At 41.5% G+C, this 15,781-nt stretch overlaps 1 protein-coding gene across 28 annotated transcripts in view; it reads right to left on the reverse strand.

Annotated features, from left to right (window-relative positions):
* PPP6R3 (protein phosphatase 6 regulatory subunit 3) overlaps window positions 1-15,781 on the reverse strand; it is a 130,017-nt gene that overhangs the window by 28,075 nt on the left and 86,161 nt on the right. For 21 of the 28 annotated variants that reach the window (XM_082342858.1, XM_082342850.1, XM_082342875.1 and 18 more), the window contains 5 exons: window positions 14,898-15,047; window positions 13,706-13,770; window positions 11,238-11,353; window positions 9,497-9,582; window positions 3,111-3,197 (listed from right to left, as the gene is read on the reverse strand). In XM_082342858.1, the coding sequence (XP_082198984.1) occupies window positions 3,111-3,197; window positions 9,497-9,582; window positions 11,238-11,353; window positions 13,706-13,770; window positions 14,898-15,047 (504 nt within the window). The remainder of the gene's footprint in view (window positions 1-3,110; window positions 3,198-9,496; window positions 9,583-11,237; window positions 11,354-13,705; window positions 13,771-14,897; window positions 15,048-15,781) is intronic. The other 7 variants (XM_082342860.1, XM_082342857.1, XM_082342855.1 and 4 more) reach the window with 1 other exon arrangement.

A 15,781-nucleotide genomic window follows, 5' to 3' on the forward strand; every position in this document is an offset into this window, starting at 1 on the left:
GTAAGGCACATCAAAGCTGTGGGAGTTTGGGTGAAAGCAGAACGGTAGGGACAAGTTCTGGGAGGCTGGGCTGAGTTTTGGACATACGAATATAAAATACGATAAGTAGAAAGAAACCAACTCGTCTGAATTGCTTTATCTTTTATAAGGTATGACGCATGGTTGGTAGCTTCAAAGGTGTGGCAAAGAATCACGAAGTCCTTCTTCCGAGCAAGCAGTATAAGCCAGGCTCTGAGTTTATTGACAGATTAGAAATTTGGTTGCACAAGGGGAAAAGGTCCTTTTCAACTGTTTTCTTTTTTTTTTTTTTCTTTAAATGTTTTGTACTTCCAGAGATCATACTGTAAATCTTTTGAGTGTAAAACGGAAGAAATATTCCCAAAAGTGTTCCTTTAAATGCTTCATAACAGAATGCAAATACTAAGTGTATTGTAAATACATGTGTGAACGCATACATGTTCAAACATATAGATACATACACAGATACACAAAAACATGCACACACATATTTGCATTGTCTCTCTTCATCTATGGAGGGAGATATATAGCAGCTGACAGACACAGCCTCCACGTAGTAACGCAGAGGAAAAAGAAAACCAACAAACCACAGTCCTCATTAGTTCTGAGTCTACTGTAGCTTCTAGGAAGGTAAAACCAGCAAAGAACTTAGGTTTCAAATCTGATTTTGACTAATAAAGCCATCGAGGCTTACTAAACCCACATAAGTGAAGACTGCTACTGTATTCTATTTAAAGCTTTATAAAAATGTCTTGGACTCTGAGAAATCCAAATCTGGAAAGCACCATACAGTTGTGCAATTATTAAAAACTTTTAATTATACAAAAAAGGGGGAAAAAAACCCCACACGTCTCAGAACTGTCATCCTGGCCAAAGCCAGGGACTGTTCAAGTCACTGAGAAGGGAGCCCACCGCTTTCTTAAGTAAATCTCTTGGGTGGACCCACCTGGGCAACAGAAAGTCCCCGTCCACCGACCTGACGGCCTATGAACAAGCCTGTTGGGGACGGGGGCTGCGGGAGCGGTGTCCATCCTTGGCAGCCAGCCCTAGTTCTTCAGACACCACACGAGGAAGACCTCCTCACCCTCTCTACCCTGTGAGGCAGCCTTAGGAGGAGGAAGAGTCAAGCTCCGGAGGTGAGGAAACCAGAAGGGGCACCAAAGCTGTGAGCACGCCCCGAGCCAAGTATGGCCCCCCCCAGGTCTGTTAAGCGAGCTGCCCTAAACTCTCTGTACTCAAGTGTTACCAACAGACCTAGCTTTAAATGTGAATGAGAACCTCAAATTGATATATATAAACTGATTTGATTATAAAGGAGACCAGCATGAAATTCTTACATTAACCTAGATTTGTATTCTTAAATTCAGAAAAAAATGCTTTGGAGTATGTTTATTTTCAAAATGATCCATGACTGGTGTATAGTTTAAACATGCAAAGAAAAGTTTACTGGAAGGCTGTCAATCAGAAAAGAATAATTATTCTTCCTGCTTTTAGAGGGTTACATAAAGTGGATAAAACCCACAGGAACAGTAGCCTGGTGTTAAGGCAGTCTGGTGACTGGGCTTGCTTTATATGCACATCAGCAGTCAAAGCAAAAAAATGTCAGAAAATTCTCCCCAGAAAAGCTATGACCCTGTAACCAGATTTCAAGAGAGAGAAGGGAATCCACTTTCCTGGTACCAAAATGTCACCAGTACCCAATTAAATCAGTTGCCCGGAAGTTCCGAGTTTATTAGCTTATTTACAAATAGATGTTTAAGGGCATTCTTTTTCTTAAAGCTATTCGCCAGATCAAAATCACCTTGAAAATGTACATTGTACACCACCAAGCTTCTTTGTAGGGGTGGAGCAATGTGTAGCACTGGGGTTCAGACCAGGACGAGGGGACTAATTCAATACTGTCCAGGCACTCCAGGGTCGGGCAAGGACTGCTCAAAGGCACAAGGGCTCACAGTGAGCCAGCTGGGCCTCCGGGGTGGCCACTGCTGCCGGACAGCAAGCCAAGGTGAGAGGTGGCAATGAGGCCCTGCTGCTCGACAGCTCCCCGCCCCTCTCCTCGGGAGGCTGGCTTCCAAAGGGCAGTGTCAAGAATCAAGAGAAGCCTGCCAGCCACCAAAATGCTACCTCAGGCCTAGCCTGAAAACGTGAATGTTAAATTGCCTTAGTACCAAACCAAGCAACTGCTTAGCTCAACCTACACCGGAGTGTGTCAGTCTACTTGGATGCCGAAAGGCAAGGCCAGCATAAGCATCAGAAGCTTCATCCTGGCCTTGGTAAAAGGGGCTTAAAGATGGAGAAAAAAGAAGCTAAGCAACATTCAGTGCCAGGTGGGAAGGTGACTACGTTAATTCCATTGCCACACCAAATCAACTGACAGGCCAAGACCTGGTCCTGACTAAGGGCAACTTCTTCATACGAAGAGCTGATAACTTTCAAAGGGGCTTCTCTATTTAGCTCCCAAACCTGATACCCAGTGGAGATAGTGAAATCATTCCTCACCTCCCCAAGAACCACCAATGGATGATAAATCAGCACATTTATTTCTGTATCCTGCTCTCTCCCCCACAGATTACCAGCAGCTGATAAAAGCGATGATTTGGGAACAGGAGGACAGGGTGGCAATGAGTTACTTCAACTACAACTTAACTTAGACGTCACTACACAATGTGAAGATACTGGAAACATGTAAGCCATGTGGGGTTCAGGGATATTGTGACAATTACTTTCACTGACGTTAAACAAGTCTTCTTATTCTTATCCAGACCTCTACTGCAGGAACTGTCTACTGTGCAGGTCTGCATAACGAGCATGTCCGAGGTGCTTACTGAACTGTTCAGTTCATGCAAATCTCCTGAAAATTTACCCGACTCATCACTATTATCAGATTTGAAGAAACATTCCCTGGAATTACATTCAACATAAACCTTCCTCTCATGTACCCAACACTTCCTCTTTTAAATGTCTTTGCCTAGCTAACAGGTTAACCCCAAATCACAACCTAATGCATGTCTCACTCCAAAGCTGATTCACAAATGGCAACTAAACTAAGCATTTAAAATAAAACAAAAAGCAAAACTTTAGGCATGACTCACTTGCTGCAAAGAAGAATCCTGTGAGAAACCCGTTTCTTTAAAGTCAATTTCATCATCACTGGATGAATGAATATGGCAGGTTGTAACCTATATGCATAGAAATGTAAAAAACTATTTAACAGAGAAAAATTTTGGACATTTGTATCAGCATTTTTACGGAAAAATCACATTTAGTTTTTCTCTCAATGTGTTAACAACAGCAGGAACAAAAATAACAGCTAAGTTGTAAAATCCACCCCAAAATTCAAGGGTACACTCCACTCAACCGGATGGTTTGGCGACCTATCCTGCTGCCCACCTGCGGTTACTTCACTCATGATGAACAGCACCAGAAAGCATGGGAGAGATGAGGTACTCCATTTCAGTGACTTTGGTGATTATCTCCAATTAGATGTTTACAAAGGGAAGGAAGAAGTTAATGGCTCAGATAAAAATATAAAAATAATTAAATGTGCCAAGCCTGAAGGGTAAAGTTGCAATTCCCAGGGATTACTAATGAGCCACTAGAAAGGTCAGGTTTAAATACAACCATTTCACTTTAAATTCTTGCATTTCTTGCCCATTCTAAGAAAAGTATTGTTCATAAATGCTAAATATGACTTAGGGCAGCAGTCCCCTGCTCATTACAAGACCCCAAGTCTTCTGCCGCTTAGAACGTAACCCGCTGCCCTCACAACTTAAAACCAACGCACATTAATAAGCAAAAGCATAAACACGACCTGCTCACCAATCCACGGTAAGTGATTTCTATTAATTCATACATGTATTAACAATTAGAAATGAAGATACACAAATGGCTAAGCACCACACTAATGACAGTAATTGCTCTACAGCAAGTAATAAATATGAACAGTCTGTAAAATTCTAAGAACAAGCACTAGAGGTCTAAGGGTAACTTACACTGTATTTTCTGAGTTATTCGTCCCGTACTTTTTGTAGAAGTGTTCTGGGCAGAGAGCACTGTCCTTGGGGGAGACACAAGCAGCCGTTACCTGCCAGCCCTTGAAGCTGTGCCTAGAAGCCTAGAGTTAGAGACACCAGCCTGGTTTGCTTTGTGATGTTCCAACACTGATTCAAGAAGCCCAAAGCAGAATCCAACTGAGTTTGTATGTGGTATGGCTTATGAAATTCTGAATAAATCACTGCCTGAATAAAATTAAACTCTTTTCCCTTTGTCTGGCTATCTTTGGTGAAGATACTGAGTCCAAGTGAATAACCCAGTGTTTCCAATTAATTCCCTCTCCATCCTCCCTAAAGTATAGAGAAAGCATTCACACTAATTTTGAATCTGGCCTGATGAAATCAAAAGCAGAATTTGTGATCAATGAAGGGAACCTGCTTAAGTCAACCGTGGCTTTAGCAAGCTGGTGGGAAAGATATGGGGGTGAGGGTGTTCCAGGAGAGCCCAGCCAGGATGCAGAAAGGAGGTGGTGGAATACTGCTTGGTCACGGCAGCTGGCACCTTGCAGGGCAACTGCAGTCGAGAGCAGGTCAAGCCGTTCCACTGCAGTGGATTTAGGAGCTTCGGGCAACTTGGCTGGCAAGTCAGTACAAGAATCATACTAAGCCCATGTGTGTTGTAGGGGTGCAGCACCATGGGGGGGGGGCACAAAAACAGAAGACAATTCAAAGAGCAAGCTCGGTGAACTAGAGAGGAAAAAAAGGAGGTGACTACTCCTAGTATGTCTTGCTGTTTAAGTTCAAAAAGGATATAATGTGTCCTCATTCATACTTTTTGCTACAAAATAAGATTTTATCAGGTCATTAATTAAAATAAGCAAACTAGCTTTTGTTGAGCAACTACTATGTGCCAGACACTGTGACCCCCTTATATATTCTCCTTAACTTGTATCCTCAAAGCAATTAATTTTTTCCTCCAAAAAGAAACCACTGTTTTACAAAGTTATTATTAATAATAACACAATGCCTGCACACCTTCTCAATTATGTTTTTAAAAGATGTGGGGACTCTGATTCTACCTACACCATACCCAGTCTGAAATCGTCATTAATAAAATGAGCTAAAAGATCATTTAATTTACCTACAGGGGAAAACTTGTTCATCTTAGTCCCTGATCTAAGCTTCCAACACACACCCCTTTTGAGGCATCTTCAGCTCAGTAAATGCCTCTTTCATTCCTCTTCTTCCAGCTAAAATCTTAGTCATCTTGTTTCTTCTGTCTCACCCACATCTGTCCACTCTACTGTCAAAATGGAACCTAAAATCCCATCACTTCTCATCAAGTGTATTATCACCTCCTTAGTGGAAAGTTTCTCCCTCGTCTGGATTAACACTATATTAGGCGTCTAACCAGTGTCCCTGCCTCGACCTTTTGTCCCACTATAGTCTATTCTCAATCCAGCAGCCACAATGATCTTTTAAATCATTACAGGATTTTAAATCACCGACATCAAATTGTGTCACTTTTTATTTAGTTCCGAACCTAATGGTTTTTCATCTCACTAAGATCACGACCCCAGGAGCCTGCCGTGAAGCCGCGTGGGATCTGGCCGGCAGAACCTCTAAATCTCTCCTCCCATTCTCTCCCTGGCCCGCTCTGACACAGCCACGCGGGCGCTGTGCCGGCCTCTGCACTCGCTCTTCCTCCCCCACTTCCCTCCAGCCTCTACACAAATGTTCTCCATGGCATTTTCCTAGACCACCTAATTTTAAATTGCACATCTGCCCAAAACACTCCCCGACTCCCTCCCCCTAGTTTACCCTCCATCTGTTTATCCATCTCCACTGAGGCGGGGATTTTTGCCTATCTTGTTTAGTGCAATATCCACAGTGTCCAGCACACAGCAGCCCCTCAAATATTTCACGAATACTAGTAAATCACTAAATGAGAATACAGAATCATAACTTTAAAAAAAGTAACAAGTATATAAGAACATTCTTGCCAAGCAAGATGCATTCTAAGTAAACTATACTCTTGATGCTGCAGTGAAAAAAAAGCTTTTGAGTTGTTACCTTCTTTCATAATAAAATTTCAGTTTTATTAACTGTTGTTAAAAGAAAAAGCAAATAAGAGTTTTCTTCATCTTGGCTGATTAGGTTGCTAGGAGAATCGTAAGTGTGACTTGATAACGGTAACTTGATAACTGGTAACCTCCAGTGAAAAGTGGAAGCTACAGACTCTTGCTCCTTGCTACACGTGGTCCCACTGTGGACCCCCAGCACCTACATGACCTGGGGCTGGTTAGAAATGCAAACCCTCAGACATTCCACCTCGACCTGGTGGGTCTCCAGGCGATTCATGCGTGCGTGTTTGTATCACTCTACACAACCTCCATAAACTATCTCATAAACTACCTCAACCTTAAGAAAAAAAAATCCTCACCCTTGGAGAGGCAGGCGGAGAATGAAACAAACTCAATTTTCCAAAGTCAGTACAGAAACAATGCCTACGTTATCTAAATTGACTCTATCTAAATCCTTACCAATTTTTACAGTTTGGGGGCTTAGTCAAAACAATGCTGCCTCTGGATATAATTAAAACACCAAATTTTACTCATGATAAACTCCCAACATAAAAACATAAGCAGTATATGAATCTCTTGTTCATATACTTTGGCATGATGGGGTCAGAAGATTAAAGTACTTCAAAGATCTCAGAGAGAAGGTAATTCAAATGTTGCCCTAGAAGTGACAGGAGCTGGAAGACAGATGTTGCCCTAGAAGATGGCAGGAGCCTGGGGCTGGCACAGCTTATCTTACATAACCGAGCAAGTCCTCAGGCCCACAGCCAGTAGAATAGGTGAGTGTTTGCTGTATAAATGAACGAATCTTGGCTATGGCTAGAAAATAAAGAACAGGCCAGGGCAACCTAACAATGCACTAACTCAAGCGTTTGGTGCTGAACTACAGGTTGACCCAAGTCCTATGAATATACCTGAAATAATTCCCAGAGAGGTATCTGAGTCATCATCCTAAAACCAACTAAGTCAGGGCAGTGTATCTAACCTATCTGGGGAGGGAGGTAGGGAATAAGCAATTTGTTACTTAACTGCCAATTTCAGTGATGAGTATGCCTCAAACAATTAGAAGGGAAATGCTTTTATTTGGACTTTGCACTACACGACCTAGTGGGCATGACACTTCTGTATGACATTTTTGCAAGGGCAACACCCACTGCATGTACCAAACTGCGTTTATAATAATATTCACAACAGCACATTTTCCCTGGAACATGTGGGATATAGCCTGAAACATTCTGGGCAGAAAATGAAGAGCCTGGAGGCTACAGTTCAACTCTCCTTGGCGGCCCAGGATTAACGTATAAGGATCCTTAAAAACTTGGAATACCCATATCCCTAAAAATACTACAAAGCAAAATTCCCTATTAGAAGGACTTAAGACTAAGTAGAGGTAGTATTTTAGTACTGGGTATTTGAAACCAAGGAAGTGAAGAGGTCCTGAGAGATCAACACAAAAGTCTCAAGAAACAACAAAACCATAGAGTGGGGCTAAGTCAACAAAGGATATGAGCAATGCTAACACTCTATATACCTGACCACTTTTGCTACATAAGCGAACTTCTTCTTTTGTTTTACTGTAGATTATCTATGTAGTCCAAGTATTACGGCAGAAAGTACAATAGGCAAAGGAGAACTGAGCTTCCATCAGCGTGATAGGTGGAGCCCGTGATGATTTTTTCCTTCAACACAGGTGTAAATGTATGTCTAGATGTGCCTGACCCAAAAGGGCTGTGTACTAATTATGCACGGCAAGCCCACACTCCTCTGTGTGGACATACATGACATTACACACAGTCACAGACTAGATAACTGACGGCATCGTGCAAAGTAGCTGAGTGCTACCTGAACTGCAATGAAGTCCTTCTTTATAAATATTTAAACTACTCACAAAAGAAATCTGCTTGAATTACCAAAGATAACTTTTTCAAAAAATCCTGATAACAAGTTTAACTGGACATTCTTTACCTCTACCTCTGAAGTCAATCAAAAGGCAATTTTTAACGAAGTTTCCCAAACAAGATCAGAATTAATACTCCTATTTCTTTATGAATAAGAAACAAGACAAAAATCCCCTTCAAGGGGACCACATTTCCTGCATTCTTAACAAGGAATCAATCTGGGAACCGCTAAAATTAAAAGGTTCAATTTAACAGTATGAGAGAACAATTTCACCCTACAATAAGACCCTTATGATCCAGAATTTTAACCAATTTGACTGGGGGAAAAAAACCAATGTACAGTGGGTAATACATTCATTAAAAGCTACTTAACCCTTCCTTGATCACTCAGGGCTGTCAAAGTGAATGCCATTTCCTCTGTTGGGCTGTGACACCCTGCGACAGTAAGGGCCACCAAATCTATTTTAACTAAACGGCCCCACACAGCTCCCTTTTTACAGCTCTCTCTCAACTTCATAATTCTTCCAGCTCCTAATACCTAATAATTCTCTCACTATATCCACCTGAACAAGCCACCAACCTGTCAAGAGTCTGGAAAAAGATAACCAAACTTGTTAGACAATATGCAAAGCAGGAGGCAACGGGCCCTTCAGGCGGGTGACGCAGGATGACTAGTGACCGCAGGATGACTAGTGACCGCTCTGCAGCACCACCCCCACCCCGTTTCTAGGCTCTGCTCTGAGCAGATAAGGCTGCCTAACAATCGAGGTGTTACTGTACATTAGAAATGCAAGACTGCGGCTGCTGAATTTCAAATACAGAATTAAATGCCTGACACACCTACTTCCATGTAGAGTCAAGGCCACCACCTCAACTATCAGCTGGCATATGCTTGCAAAAGGAAATGCTTTTCCTTGAAACGCAAAAGCAATACTTACCTTAAAACTTAATGTATTAAAGAAAACAAAGACTACATTCCAAAGTCCAATATAATTTTTAAGAATATTATCAATGCCATTATTCCCTGGCTCAAAGTACCAATCTATTAAAGCTGGGGTTTCAAAGTCATCTATAAAATTTTCCCCCACTGGGAATGACTTTAATGAGGGTCAACTCAACTCAGTAACATTAGAAAATATCGAATATTTAGGTTTTCTAACCACCCGGGGTTATTTAGGCATAAGGCAACCCAACACAGTAAAAGGAAGGCTAGAGGCTGCTCTGTTGAGGTGCTTGGGGAGCAGGGCACTGAGGGAGGTGGAAACCGAGTACAGTGGGAGCAGGTATGAGTAGCTTCTTTGTACCCTTACGTCGTCCCAAGCAGGAATTGGGAATTGACTAGACAAATTAGCAAGAGTACGGTGGGCACTGACCTCTTTTACTGGTAAGAAACATGAGCTTGGCCTACAATTATCAGGACAAGTGGAAGATGTCTCACATCTTTCTGAATAGACGGGCAAAGGCCAAGAGCACTGAAATCACGGAAATGTAACCTTGTAGAACCTACTAGATCTACCGTGTTCCTCTTGTTAGTTTCTCCTAAGGAGCTGGTGCAGAACGTCTCCCATCGCTCCCTGACTTCGTCTGGAAGATCTTCAGAGGGAGAAAAGGAAAAAAGCATTATCACTACAGTGACTTGCACACAGACAAATAAACAGGTAACTCGAGAGGGCACCACCCATGTGGTTCCTCAACGGCGAGCGAGCCCTGCAGGCTGAGCTCTCGGAGGGACGGCGCACAGCCACGCTCAGTCTGAACCCCGAGAACTTTTCAGGAACCACCTCCCCACCACGGTCTATGCTTGATGCCAAGAGCCCTAAGCAGTTCTTTGAATTTAACAAGATTTTTAAGACCTTTTGGTAAAAACTTAACCTGGAAAATATGTTTACAGTAAGTTCCCTGTAAAGGTAGCGGTCTTCAAGGTGGGGGTAAAAGCAGTCTTGCTCCATGGTCATGTGAGTTTAGGAAACACTGCAAATGTCAGCTCCTGCGCACTTTCTTGAGAAACTCTGACTGGCAACTGGCCAATGAATGTCCCACGGAACCCAGTTTGGCTTCTCAAATTGCTCAAAGATAATGTTTCCTAAATGTTTGTGTCATAGGCCAACATATGGATACGTATGCAATAGTGAAAGCTACCTTCTACAGAAATTGTAAAGAAAAGAATATACAAATACTTTTCTGAGAAAATGAAACTATAGCTGTAATCTTGGAGGCCTCACTAAAGTTGTCATCTGACAATTCTGGTTTAAACACACGTGTGTACACACCCTTACAAAGGCAAGCAACTTCCATAAAACGAAGACTAAAAAAAAATCATACACATGGCCAATTCATGTGCACAGCTAAGGACATAAAGTGTGATGATCTGGCTAACATCTCTCTCAAGAAGCAAAATTACAGGTGGGCTAGCCCCAATTTGTCCATCACTGGGCCACAACTATACTTTTCGTGCACATTCAATAGGTAACAGCCTCTTGAACACAAACATTCTTAAGAAAGAAATAGTAGGATAGACTGAGAGATGATTTTCAGCAAGTTAATAACTGAACGAATGTTGTACCACAGAGGTTGAAGATGTTTTGCCTTCAGAGTAAGTCACAGGACTAGTAATCCCACTGGTACCAAACCTGGAGCACACAGAGTTCTTGATGCTCTCATCTGGGAGGAGATGGACTCAAGGCCTTGGTGCCAGTGTAAAAGGAATCAATACTGCTTCTTGCAAGTAACCTTGGGCTGATTAAATTCAAATGCTAGTGCAGAAAGAGTCCTTTAGGATACTGGCTAATATCGCTCATTTTAGTAATAGAGAGATGGAAAAAATGCTGTTAAATGCTTTAATATGCCCATTAAAGGAATTCAATCCATAGGCTATGTAGGGGTCTTCAGAAGAAAATAAAAAGCAAGAGTAATTGAAGCTCAAGTGGCTCAACTGCCAGCCTACGAGTACTGCAAGCTCAAAGGAACGGTTTAGTGAGCAATACCCTTAGAGAATGAAAGTGGGTAACTCTAGTTACTGGCTGAGCCTGCCAATACTTAAGAAAAGGACTGCAGAACTAAGAACAGAGATACAGCAGAAATCTACACTGTTCAAACACATTCTCAAGAGCCTCATTCAAATCTCGAGATAATATAAGGAAACTCTTCAGACAGCTATTTAAAAAGCTATGAATGTTTCCACTTTACCCTTAAATCCTTTCTCCAATCCAACAAAAAGGTGATGAAGATCCCATAAACCCATTCGTTACCTCTGATGAGCCGCTGCACTAAGGCGCTGCTGGGGCCCTTATCGGCGCTGTGCACGATGCAGTTGGCTATCCTCGTCAGGTGTCCCATGTAGCCGTGCCGTCTTCCTCCCTCCGCCCTACCAGGGGTAAAGGACAAGTATTCAGACTCCTGAGAGGATGGAGTGATGAACAGCTTGGTAAGTACAGTGGATTTAAGCAATCATTCTAAAAACTGAGGCACTCAAGACAAGAACAGGCAGAAAAGGAGGGTGCGTAACATAACCAGGCTGGGATAGGGGTTGGGGGTGGGAGTGTGGCAGCAACTGTCTACTCAAAAGACTACATTGTAGCCTCACTCAACAGGACAAACTCTGTTCAAAGACTCAAACCAAGCATCCTCAGTAACATAGTATCTTTAAAAACAAAAACCCAAACATTCACTGATGCCTAATGATTCTGTGACTTTCCTTCCTATCTTTCTGTGAAACTATTTTTCAGACTTTAAACAGACTGTAGGGAAATGAGGTGAGAATTCTGCTGGTTCATCTTGCTAAGACATCAAATTTTAACTGTATCAATCAATCATCGAGATAGTTATCTACCAATGGCATTTCTCAAGTTAAAATATTAGCTGATTTGAGGACTTGGCCAAGATGAGAGGTAGTCAACTTGTATCTGGCCCACTTCCCACTTGGACACGGACATTCACATTATTCCTCACCCCTTCCCCACTTAGAGTCTAATCTTCACAACTATGACCCATCTTTACATTTAGACAAACTTTTCACATCACTGTGATTTCTCCGCCCGAATATTTACAAAGTGTCAAGTCTTTAAATTCTATGAAACAAAAGACTTTTGATTGCAGACAGGAGGGAACAAACCGAAGAGATCTTTGTTTAAAGGGAGAATCTTTCAGGAGTCACTAAGAAAAACCATACTGTGCTTGTAGGCTTGCCTGGAAAATGAAATATCTGCTAATAAGCTTAGCAGAGGGCCTGGGAATACCTAAGGGTCTGAAGGCATAAGGTTGACCTCAGCTGAGCTGCTATGAGCCTCTTTCAGTTTCATAGCAAGATCCCACGACCTGAGCGTCCCTTCTGGGCAAATTCTTAGTCAGAAACTCTGGTATTCCCTCAAACCCTCACAAGGGAAAACAAACACCCATCCCCAAGCTTTTTGGCCCAAGGCTCCAGATTTTCTTTAGGCTTCCTGTTCAAGGAAACCTTAAAAAGCTCTTTCAGGACTCCCCAAGAGGGGAGGAATATTATTAGCCAGGCCTTCAGAGGACGGAGCTCACGGGGAGTACAGCACACGGGACACCTCGGCATTGGCGAGACGAGGAGGCAGAGAGAGGAAGGGGGTCAAGGAAGGCTAAGATGGGGCAGACACATAACCAGAGATGCCACTCTGGCCACAGACAGCACCCCAAAGGAGCTCCATTTGGAGGAAAGTATCTGAGGTCCACCAAGACTGAACCCCTGCCACCCTCAAACTACACGCCACCTTTCGCCACCCAGAGTCAAAGCAAAGCCCTATCGGTGTTTAGTAAGCAATTTTTAAAAACCAAGCCCCAGAAAACAAAGCAGACAGCTCCCGTGAGTTACCTAGCTCTCTTGGGCACTGCAAGAGACATCTGAACAGAGACACAGAGCAGGGAGATCCTGAGAAAGGTTAGACTATAAAGGGGCATGTGACAACCTTATGGGGTGATGGAAACGTTCTGTGTCTTGTCTGTGATGGTTACATGACTGAATGCATTTGTCAGAATTCCTAGAAATGTACACCCAAAAATGTATACTTCAATAAACCTGACTTAAAAACAAACACAAGAAGTATACCTTGAGAGTGTTTCCCAAACATACCCACCTGCTTCAGAATCTATGGGATGGCATAAAAGCTCCCAGGGCGTTAGAGAGGAATGCCTGTTTCAGACAACACCGCTAGGGAAAAAAACTCTTGTGTAACAAAGCTACTCACATGCAGCAACTAATACTTCAAGTAATCTTGCCAATCAGCTAACGGAAATTTTCTAAAAAAGGAAATACTAAGCAATTTTACCCTCCGTCTAGTTCCATGCACAAAGTGACTCTTTTCTTCCATGAGAACCCGGGGTAACAAGGACAAAGGTGCTAATTAAGGAGGACTTGACTTTGTAATTCTTTTCCTTCAACTCCCCATTATTCTCAGAAAAGCAGCCATTCAGAAAGGACCAAGAAGTTGCAAAGGCAGCAACAGAGGTGGGGAGTACTCCCAACCCCTGTTCTTTCAAGACAGGTAGAAAGACAGGGGGATCTAGAAGTAAATTACTAGAAAAATATTTGTTACAATTAAATAATCTGGAAGCCCCAAGAGAACCATTTGTAACTGTAAAGTGGCCTGTCCCATGTAATTATATTATATTCATTGTTCCCTGTCTAGGGCAAGGGAGTATATTTTCTTCAAATTAAAAATCAAACTGAACTCCTATCAGAAAACAATTTACTTACTGTTTCTTCTCGTTCATTTCCCAGGCGTCAAGTATTCGTTCTATCAATTGACATTTTTGAAAGAGCTGAATAAAAAGGAAGGTTCCAGTTTAACATTGACATAAATGTCAAAGTGTCAAATTTTTAAAGTGAAACAGAACTCTAGTTAAACAGAAAAGTGATATCTATCACTTTATACATATAACCCAGCAAGCCTAATACAGCTGTGAATTACTGGCTAAATCAGATGCACCGTGAAAATAAATTTACTCAAGGGCCCCAGAACACTACAGGGATTCAAGACAGGATCTGTGACTTTAGCAGTGAACCTACCGGGAAATAATATATTTCAATTACTGCTACCAGTGAGCAGCTGACCTAAACCAAAGCCAGGTTTTACTCTGATATGGAATAAAGAAAATTATGCCCCGGCAAAAATTTAACTGACAATCCACAGCAACACTTGTACATTTTAAATGCGAGCAACACTTACTTCTCTATGAGCTAACATTACTGCATTCGTATTAAAAATAGGTGTGGCTTGCCAAACTTCTGCACGCCAACGACCAGTGCTGTGGGCTGCATTATCGAATGTGCACAGCCAGTCTTATTCAAATGTCATTTGTCTTCCCCATCTACTTGGTTACTCCAGGTTAGCCTTTCCCATCTTCAAGGTTTGGGCGTAACCCAGTATGAGCTAGAGAATGTCACACAATCACAGAACTTCAGAGCAAGAAGAAACCTGAAGACTGACTTAGTAAAATCACCTCATATTTAACAAAAGAAAACAGACCCCCAGAAGAGGCTTCCTCGACACTGTGTAAGAACTCACTTCTCCCAACTTTCAGTCATATATTCAGCACCAGAAATTAAAACTCTGGCAATCCAAATAATTGGTTCAAATGTTTTCTGCAGTATTTAAATTTGTATTGTTCTTTTAATCTCCAAAAGATTTCTAAATCTTCAAATTTATTAATTTTCCCAAATAAGCAAGCCACTTAGCCTTTTTTTAAAAAAAAGTTCATCTAATGGTTAATTGTCCAGGATATGATTTACAGAATCACTGGTTAAAAGTATCAGTACGATGAAAATAAGTTAAATATTCAGACTCTGAAATCTAATCTCCCACCCTTAAACCTCAATTCACTTCACACCTTAAGTAGAAAAATGCTATAACCAGGAGTGGCAGAAAAAAGACACCAAGTAAGCTTACATGTTTCAATAACAAATTGTCACCAGTGGAGTCTTGATCAGTAATTGTGCTATTTTCTGTGTTTTCAAAAGGACTTGCAAGAATCAGTGCAATACAGATTTCCACTTGTGTGTGTAAAAAGTTATTCCATGTGTATTTGAAGAACATGTCCTACAAAAAAAGAAAAATAATGCTTTCTTTTATTCAGTCTCCTCCATGTTTAAGCCACTACTTCAACACATTCACCAAATAATGAATTAATTAAGTAAAAATGATGTGTTCCTAGTACAGTAGGACAAATTAAAAGGAACACATTTTATTTTAAATGCAGTTTAAAATGCCTTCATAGACTAAATAGAATGGTATTTGCTCATTCAACATGTCAGAATTTGCATGGAATCTAATAGAGACCAACAATAAACACATGAAGAGAAGACAATAATAATTTTCTCAAACAGAAAGGGAGTGTCTTTTTGTTTTCAACGTGACTAATACAGATATTAAGTTCAGTAAATTTCCAATAATTTTCAAAGAAATTTATGAGAATTTCATTTTGCCTCAACAAATGTTTACTGGTGACTTCTGAGCAGCACACAGTGCTAGGTACAACATGGGAGACAGACGAAAATATGGTCTCCAATTCTGAGGTGCTCACACCTTAAAAAAAGAATAATCACTCGGGCATTCAAAATACTCATAGAACTATCAGTGGATAGAGCAAAACAAGAAAGGTATGAGAGGTGGTGACGTGCGGAACTCCTGGAGGTGCAAGGGTTTTCCAGATTACCTGAAAAGGTAACAGTAGCACACACAAAAAAAGACAATTCCAAAAAGCACAAATGCATAGTTAAAGTATGTATTCAGGATATCGTTGAGTCTTGGTTATCTAATCTCAAAATGAAAAG

The sequence above is a fragment of the Balaenoptera borealis genome (assembly GCF_965194805.1).
Source record: "Balaenoptera borealis genome assembly, chromosome: 11".
Lineage (NCBI taxonomy): Eukaryota > Metazoa > Chordata > Mammalia > Artiodactyla > Balaenopteridae > Balaenoptera > Balaenoptera borealis.